The sequence below is a fragment of the Heliconius melpomene genome, chromosome 18, assembly GCF_056956725.1.
Source record: "Heliconius melpomene rosina isolate 202511_hmr_F chromosome 18, ASM5695672v1, whole genome shotgun sequence".
NCBI classification, from domain to species: domain Eukaryota; kingdom Metazoa; phylum Arthropoda; class Insecta; order Lepidoptera; family Nymphalidae; genus Heliconius; species Heliconius melpomene.
In genome coordinates, this window is record NC_140406.1 from 1,270,787 (window position 1) to 1,280,457 (window position 9,671).

General features: G+C 32.6%; 1 protein-coding gene across 1 annotated transcript; it reads left to right on the forward strand.

Annotated features, from left to right (window-relative positions):
* Nucleotides 1-777: 777 nt before the first annotated feature.
* On the forward strand, nucleotides 778-9,246 carry Slu7 (Pre-mRNA-splicing factor Slu7). Its single transcript, XM_085202060.1, has 12 exons — nucleotides 778-1,115; nucleotides 1,311-1,462; nucleotides 1,679-1,771; nucleotides 2,753-2,942; nucleotides 5,104-5,189; nucleotides 5,537-5,682; nucleotides 6,249-6,432; nucleotides 6,854-6,999; nucleotides 7,318-7,423; nucleotides 7,951-8,044; nucleotides 8,276-8,460; nucleotides 9,026-9,246. Exons 1-12 carry the CDS (start codon nucleotides 947-949, stop codon nucleotides 9,197-9,199), a joined length of 1,725 nt encoding a protein of 574 aa, XP_085058186.1. The 5' UTR covers nucleotides 778-946; the 3' UTR covers nucleotides 9,200-9,246.
* The last annotated feature ends 425 nt before the right edge of the window (nucleotides 9,247-9,671 follow it).

Below are 9,671 nucleotides of genomic sequence, written 5' to 3' on the forward strand. Positions count from 1 at the left end.
ACTATTTTACTGAAATGGTAGTCTAGCGTAAGCGTAAGCTCATTACTAGAAGGTACTGTAGGCCGCAGTGCTTAAATTTGAATATCAGTTGTAATAAGCCGAATTTTATATTTCGCAGTGTCTTTGCGAAAACCGTCAATTGCAGAGGGTTGAAAACAGTTGAAGGAAAATTTTGGCAGATAGATAGATTAGGAATAAAATGTTTTATATCCATTACGCGTTATACGCAACTAAGCCTAAATTATTTTTACGGTGACATCAATTTGGTCTATAATGTATAATTAGGTTTCAGAAGTGAAATATCAAAAGAAAATTATACAACACTAATGTTACAAATACAATCTTATTTATTAATAATCAAAATAACTATAAACTGAAGTTTAAATAACTAGAAACTTATATAAAACACCGACAACATTCGAAAACACATATAGGTATTTACCCAGCGTTAATTATAGCAGCTCTTTTAACCAATTCACAATATTTATTAATTAAAACATTTAAATTACTTTATAACTTGCTAATAATTATCTATTAACAACCTAGTAACAAAGCACATCGACTACAACACGTGTAACCTCACATATGTGAGGGCCAAATATGTCTTTCCGCTTAAATTAGTAACTTTTAATAACAAATGAAAAGAGCGGCCATCTTGACATTGACAGATTGCAGTACTGTATTTGACAGTTGACATTTGTAGCACAGAAGTCTCTTAACTGTATAGTTAAGTGTCAAACTGTCAAACAACCTTGTACCAACAAACCTGTATAAGTTGTTTGACAGTTGTTATGGTTGCTTAAAAATTAAGTTGAGTAAATGTGTTCTGTGGTTGCTTGACGCAAAACGTCATATTGCGAAACAGTACAACGCGGTTTTTGTTATTTATTATGGAGTAAAAGTTAAAGAAATTAAGATATAATTATAAAAATATATTATTTGAAATATGACGACTAACGGGCGTGTGGCAGTATCTCAAATATTGCGTAACAAAGATGACACTGTCGATGACGATGATGAACCAAAGAAAAAATCGCGAGAGGATTGGAGGAAAGCTAAGGAATTGGAAGAAGCTCGTAAAGCTGGTACAGCTCCTGCTGCTGTTGATGAAACTGGTATGTATACATTTAGGTTTAAATCCTGTAAGAAAATAATACGTATACTTATATTATTACAGCCTGGTCTTACTTTATTTAATTTTTCGTTTCGTTTTACGTTGTTGATTATACTGTGAATCTTAATACAATTTGAATAAAAGTTTATCTCATTCACCTATAGTCCTAATAACAAGTCACCCTTTATTTTTCCAGGCAAGGACATAAATCCTCACATTCCACAATATATTTCATCTGCTCCCTGGTACTATGGGACAGCAGGACCTACATTAAAACATCAGCGACCACAAGCGGATAGAGAAGGACAATTTACAAAACTTGATACATATTATAACAAAGGTGTTACTGTAAGTCAATTTGAAATATAAATATAAAGTGTAGTTTTTAAAACAAGAACTTAGTAATAAATTACCTGTACTTCCAAGCCTTTCCATACTTTTTTTGCTACATTTTTGTTTAATAAATATAAATATAGCATCCATTCTCTACTAACCATGTGATAATAAAGTAATAATACTTTAAATTAAAATTAAAATTCATTATTGCTGTAAACTCTTTTACAGGCAACTGTATCAACTAAATACAGAAAAGGAGCATGTGAAAACTGTGGAGCCATGACTCATAAGAAGAAAGATTGTTTAGAGAGACCTAGAAAAGTAAGTATTTTATTGAAAATTTTATGAAATGTATATATCACTGTAAGATTGTAGAAACTGTTAGTTCATAACTTTCTCGTAAAATAAACTATCCGAAAATTGTAAACTCTTTAAGTGCTGGCCTGGATTGGTTGCTTTTAGAGCAAAATTGACTAATACACATTGTACTAACACTGCTGTGGGTATACAGATATTTAAGTAGAGGTTACTCTGTAGCTGCAGTGACATTAATACATAAATTATATTTTTTAAATTTAAATAGTACTAGTACTAACTACTGCAGTAGTGAATTCTATGGTGAATATTTGAATTTTTACAATTTCGCAAATTAAATTATATACTGAGAATTTTAATGATCTTACTGTGGCATGAATTACTTTACACCTTCTCATTTTCCTGTAAATTAGGGTAGGTTGAGAGTACATAGCAAGATACTTCATCATCCCACTTTGCAACCAATTTTCAAGATTCTTCAAAATTATAGTGTGTTGATTAGTAGGAATTGATACTACTGTCTTTATACCGATACTGGGAAATGAAAATAATTTAAATATAACTTCTCCAACTGGCGATAGAACTCACAATAATCTGGTGCATAAGCAATTTCAATCTGGTGTTGTCCTATTCATAATACTATATATATTTATGCCATAAAAGGGGCTATTGTTCTATGCAACAAGTAAATATGACTGTATTTCTTTTGTTTTCAATTTACTATTGTCCATATAATGATTTAATTGTACTGGCTGAAAACAAAAATCTTATTGTGTTAGTTCAAATGAACAGAAACAGATAGATAAATATCTAGAAGGGGGTATACACTTTACCTGTACCTGTGGTCAGAGTCACATCTCATAACAACTCTTAGTTAATTCCATTTTATAATATGTATAAAGATGCAAATAAAAGCTAGTTATTTATGATTTAATGATAAATTTTCAGATTTAAAAATCTTTGTTAATACAAAAAAAAAATTTTCAGATTGGAGCAAAATTTACAAGTGCAGGCATAGCTTCTGACGAATTTAATCAGCCCAACCTTAACCTAAGTTATGATGGCAAAAGAGACAGGTGGAATGGCTATGACCCAGAACAACATAAAGCCATTCTTGAAGAATACCAGAAAGTTGAGGAGGCTAAGAGGGAATTGAGAGCTAAGAAATTGGAACAAGGTAAATTTTTGTTTCTTTTTTAATAATAATATGAGGCTAATACAACCATTGTGGGTTTAATTCCCATTCGGAGGAATGAATTATTTAAGTAAGTAGTGGCCCACCTGTGGCTTCGCCCCCTTGAATTACATGATTATTAATTTATTAAACAGAATTGACTAACAGTCAAATGTGTCATTGTGGGTGGTTGTTATGTGTCAATAAATAATTTCGATTTTGATGAAACAAACCTTAGAGGTAAAGTTGAGTAAAAACAAAGCAATTGGTGCAAATTTAAGTTAATTCGGTTCAGTACTTTCGGAGATAACCGTGATAATACATACAGACGGACAAGAAATTAAAAAAATATATTTTCGCTTTCTATTATTCTTCTTAAGTGTCCCTCTATCCATTTCAGTCAAAAATTGTAAATGTACAGACAAAATATTTTTACTGTTTTATTATATATAGAGATTATGTTTCTCTTTCTTAATTCGGGTTCAAAATAACCCGAGTCCTTTAGAAGGCTTGCGTGGGGACACAGGTCTAACACGTCTCTACGTATATATTCTAGAAAATATACAAGTATTTTACTGTGACGCATCAGCCGGAATCTATCTCTGGGTAACTACAGGTAAAGTTGCATATTTAGTGCATGTATGTAGACATGATCGGTACAAACTCTTGCAAACTATAATAATGAGACGTAGTTTCTGGGAAAAGGATAACCGGCGGTAGAAGGAAGTCATGGCTGAGGAACATCAAAGAATGGACGGGTATTAAAAGCGCCGTTGGAGAGGCACTTTAAAAAGAAGGACCACAGGTAATAGATTACAATTCCCCACCGGAGGACTCAGGTTCGTGGGGTCGCCACTGCCCAACAGCTCGCCCTGCGGGATTATTATTATTACTATTATTTGTTAATTTATTGTCGTATTACTGACTATACTCGATTCATTATGGCAAGAGACAAAATGCATACAAAAAAAATCTGTTTCTCAAACTTTTACGTATTTTTATTTCTATTTAATTTATTTATGCACACGTTTTACTAAAAGGTACTTAACTATGAGGTTAATAAAGCTAAATATATTCTGAGGAACTATCAACTACATTAATGACGAAACATTCCACCATATTATCTATTATATGATCAATTTTTTGCAAATGTTGCTCCTCTATTATATCCCATGGTCAATGCACCTTTGCGAAGCTTCTACTATTAAAGTTTTTATTAATAAAAACTACAAAAGTAACAACGAAAATTCAATGAAAATAACTGAAAATGGCGAATATAATCTGACGGATGACAAAATATTTTAATATAACAGTATGTAATTTATTTTTATTCTTTTAAAATATGTATCAAATTTGAGAAGAAGTTGGCTTTTGGGTGTTTTTACATGTCAAGTGTTTAAATATTATTAAATTTAAATAAAGAAAACAATCTTTATTTTTTGTTTATATTATTCGTTTTTTCTTACGTACTTTTTTTTCGTATTCGTTCCTTTTAACATAATTACTTCTTTTTAAAAAATGTATGTTCAATTTTATAAAATTTCTTAATATAATTATAAAAATAACTTCATCGATATCCACAAATTTAAATAGTAGTTTTAATAATCAATACTTATAACTTGATCCTAATTAATGACATAATAATAAGACTTTTTTTTTTTTACTGAACACAGCGTTTATAATATAAATAAAAATCTATTCTATAGTTCAAATTAATGCAATTCAATCGACGATATTCAAACGTGAAATACGTTTTGCATTTATTTTACCTTTTAACTGTATTTCAGAATTTATTAATTAAAATAATTGGATATTGTAGTGTAAAAAAAAATTTATGAATTTTGTAAATATTCTTTTTTTCGAGCTTTACCGGTACGCTTTTTCTATAAAATTCAAATTATTACATTATATTATTCTATAATAAGATAATATTGTGTACTGTGCTATATCTTTCATTAATTTAGTATATTACTTCCAAAAATACATATCAATATTTTTTTTAATTAATATAGATTGATTGATTTCTCGATATATGGCGTTTCGAGCGTGCCTAAATTAATATAATAACTCCGTCAAACCTGTCATGTAAAATAACCCTTTTTTGACATGTTTACCTTTCATCTCTTGCCTTCGTGAATCGAGTATAACTAGTACTTGCTTATAGATCCGACTGCTACAGAAGAGGATGAAGATCTCGAAGGTGAAGATGAAGATAAGTATGTCGATGAGGTCGACATGCCTGGTACCAAAGTGAGTAACAAAATGCTTATTATATTCTCACGACGGAACCCACTTCAACGCATTTTAATATTTTGTGCAAATCTCAACTTTGTTGGTATATTTTCTTAAGAGACTCAAAATAAGGATTTTTTGAGGAGAAAAACATTAAACTTTATACCATTTAAGTATTATGTATGTGTGATGCGTGCGAAACTACATATCTCGTTTAGGGAAAGGACATTATTTAATAAGATCGATTGGTTGGGATCACTATTATTACTATTTATAATATTATTAGTAAAACTGTCTTAGCACACTCACTAGTCTTATTAATAATATTATGAATATTTTTACAATGAACCTTTAACTTATTCCAGGTGGATTCTAAACAACGTATAACAGTGCGTAACTTACGTATAAGAGAGGACACGGCCAAATATTTGAGAAACTTGGATTTGAACTCTGCATACTACGACCCAAAGACCAGATCCATGAGGGACAACCCTAACCCTGAGGCCGCTGAGTAAGTTTTGTGTTTTTTGTATGTATATCTGTCTATTATGCTTATTAGTCAGACATGGACGTTCTCCAATAAGATTAAGGACAAAATACTATCTTGCAATATATTATCAGCTGAAACTAAAAAGGACAGCTAGGATACGTAACATGACATACGCAACAAAGGTAAGTTTAAGGATAAATCAACGATTAATTTAAAAAGCACTATGTGATCTAAAATGATTATGTAAGCCTCATTTTTGTACAAAAACATATTTAACGTTTCCCAAAAGGTGCGATATGTTATGGTTACATAAAATATGTGATATTTAAATTCAAAATACAGTTTCGTTCAAAATTCTTTCTTATACTCTGTAATAAAAACTTATTAGTTATTTTCCACCTCTTCTATTCAAAGTCAAATAATTTTATTCAAAATAAGAAGTTAAGTACATGCTTCATTTTTTGGACGTCCAACAATTAACTAACAGTTCACTAAAGTTAATGGCTCAGATCTGAAAAGAACCGGCGCAAACAAACTAGGCGGGACTTTTTTATTTATTTTTTTAAATAAAATCTTTTTTAATCTAGATCAGAGTACGCAGGTGAGAATTTCGTTCGTTTCTCCGGTGACACGGGTGCTCATGCCGCCGCTCAGCTGTTTGCTTGGGAGGCGCGGGCTCGGGGCCTGGACGTTCACCTGTTGGCCGAACCGACTAAATTACAACAGCTGAGGAAACAGTATGAAATGCAGAAGGACATGTTTAAGACGCAGGTACGGCTCGTAAATGTTTTTTCTTGTCTTATAGCCGGGTAGTTTTTATTGGAGGGAACCGAGGGAATGGGTAGAGGGAAAATTATTAATTCCCCCAAATAGGAGTCAAACCCACAGCCGTCGTTTTTACAGTTCCTGTTATATAAAGAAACCAAATAACATCTATATATAAAATTTGTCTGATACTAAGTGGCTGACAAACAAAACGTAACCGAAAGTTACACGGACAAAACGATACAGGCTGGAAGAGTCAGAGTGTATAAGCTATATTACTGTAAAGTTTCATCTGAACTCATTTAGTATTTTTTTTGCGTGAAAGTGCAACAAACATTCATCCCCACAAACTTTCACATCTTGAATATCATGTAGTATTAGTAGGACAGGTGGTACTCTTATTAAAATCGTTTTCTCGTCGTTTCAGGTAAAACAATCAGTCCTAGACAAATATGGAGGAGAAGAGCATCTCAAAGTACCACCTAAGGAGCTCCTCTTGGCGCAAAGCGAAGTGTTCGTGAGATACAACAGAGACGGTACTCTAGCTGGTGCGGCTGAGAAACAATTAGCTAAGTATGTGTTTTCTTTATTTATTTTGTTTTCAGATAAACTTTACGCCTGAAATCAAGACAATGTGTACTGTGACGGATCTCAACGCCGCACCTACTTTTATCACAGCGGGGAAATGAAAATATTTTGTAGCTCCAGGTCGGCGTCGAACCCATAACCACCACGTTTACAGCTACACGCTGCCCCGAAGTTATCTGCGCTTAATTTATTAAATTCAGGATACACCATGAAACTGAAAAAAATAAAGAGTTAAATTCCTGCTAGGTTAAATTATATTTGTTTTATTATATATTTTTAACTTAATGAATGTATTGTCTGCAGGAGTAAATATGAAGAAGATGTCCTAATAAATAATCACACGTCGGTGTGGGGTTCGTACTGGAGGGATGGCCAGTGGGGATACAAGTGCTGTCATTCCTTTATAAAGGTATGATTTTTTTAATATTATAAATATTCTAATATTAAAGACATGCTTGTATTGCTTGTGTGAATAAGGTTATATATAAGATTTTTGGATATTTTGCGGTTCTATGCACAAATAAACAGAGGGTTAGAGAGCTTAAAAAGATACCATCGTGCAGTGGTGTCATTAATCTCATATTGTAACAACTTTTTGCAATTTAAATTGTGTAAGATTCAAAACAAATGTGGGCCAAAACCTTAAAAATAGTCGTCATTTTTTTAGCTGCTGTATTGCATAATGTGCGGGGTGAGCACAGGGAATCTGAGAACCTAGTGTTTAAATACTCCATTCCCATTAAGACACTTCCGTTCCCCACTTTCCGCTTAATTCTAGGGGCATTGCCTTGTTACCAAGGTGAGGAAATGAAAATTTTTAATACTTAATTTTCTCGAGTGGGAATCGAACCCACATCCTAACATCGGTACAGTTGCACGCTTCTAAGCCATGACTGGCCTCAGTGCTTATGTTATATTTGCAATTTTTTTTCCCAGATGTCGTATTGTGTGGGTGAAGCTGGAAAATCGGTGGTTCTAGAAGTTCCTGAACCCTCAAAAGAAGGAATCAGCCAGAAGGCCGTGAGAGATGGTTAGTCTAATGTTTTTTTCACTCAAATAATAAAGTTATATATATTTTAGATTTTTATATATTGAAAATTCTTAAATCACTTAAAAAATTCTTTCAAAATTTGCTGTGTCCTTTTCATAACAATTTGCAATACCGCTACAATATTCTTAAACATGATCAAAATGTGTATATAACACAGCCATTAGAAAAACATATTAATATTAAAAGTATAAAAATCATAATTTTGTTTAGAAAAATCTGAGAAATCATCTTCTTCGTCATCATCAAGCTCTGAAAGCAGTTCCGACTCCGAAGAGGACAAAAGAACGAAAACTGAGAAGTCCAGCAAAAAGAAGAAAGACAAGAAGAAAGCAAAGAAGAAGAAGAAGAAGAGGGAACAGAAGAAAGGAAAACGTGATGAGGACAAACTGAAGAAGGTATATTAATAATACAGTTCTTTATCATTACCCTTATATGTTTGAATTAAAAGTTTTTAGATGCCATAATGTACAGATGTAGACGTAGGCTTAGTCCATCTTCCCCCTCCTATTCCTACGCGCAAGGCTGTAAGCTCCCCTCAATATCCCGAGATGAGTCTCTCTATGAGAGTATTCATACTATCATTCCTCTCAAGTTCCGATTCTGACACGCATAAAAGAATATTTCTGTAATAAGAAAATAAGATTGGGCCGAGAACGAGCTCCGATGACCGGTACTATAGTGCGAATCCTCCCTTATAATACATCTATTTATTTGTTTGTATGGTCCGACAGCGCCGAGTAGGCGAATAAGCTGTTTCTGGCGTATAGCGGGTAAACAGAGGAGACCTAATGATAGGACATTCCGTTTTCTACGTTCCGTTAGTCATTTACTAGAGCGAGGAAACGAAAATAATTAATTCCTCATAGTGAGAATCAAAACCACAACCGTCACATTAACACACAGTGCCCATGAGCCCCAAAGCCCTTTCCTAAGTTGAACTAAATAATGTTTTTTCAACAGGCACTAGAAAAAGAAGAAAGAAGCCAAAAGCATGCAGATTATCTATTATCAGTGGATGAAAGAAAGCGGCCATACAACAGCATGTATGAAGTTAAAGAACCATCTGAACAGGAAATGGAAGCTTACATGATGAAACGGAGACGGGAGGAAGATCCTATGAGCCAGTTTATGTAAAAAATATTATATTGTTGCATATGAAAATATATAGTGTGTGAGGTGTACATGTTGTGTTTTATTTTTTACGAATTTTTTATTCTATTAATAATAATATCTTTTCTGTTATATTTGAAACTGAGAGCTGATTGATTTAGGTTCAAATCTCACTCGAAGATAATTTAATTTTAATGTTAAATTGACAATATCTTAAAACAAGTTTATTACAAAAGTTATTGTGTATAATTGTATTAGAAAAAAAAATAGTCATTCGAAAAGATGCAAACAAAGCATGAATGTCTAAAAAGATGTTTATAAATATTCAAATGTGTTATAAAACACGTCACAGCGTGACGCATTCACCGTGTTAGTCATCGTTGTTATTCGTCTAGTGTTGCCGATCGATAGTGGACTATCGATAGCCTATCGATACTATTGAACTATCGATAGTTTCGACACTATCGAACTATCGATAGTTTCGATACTATCTATT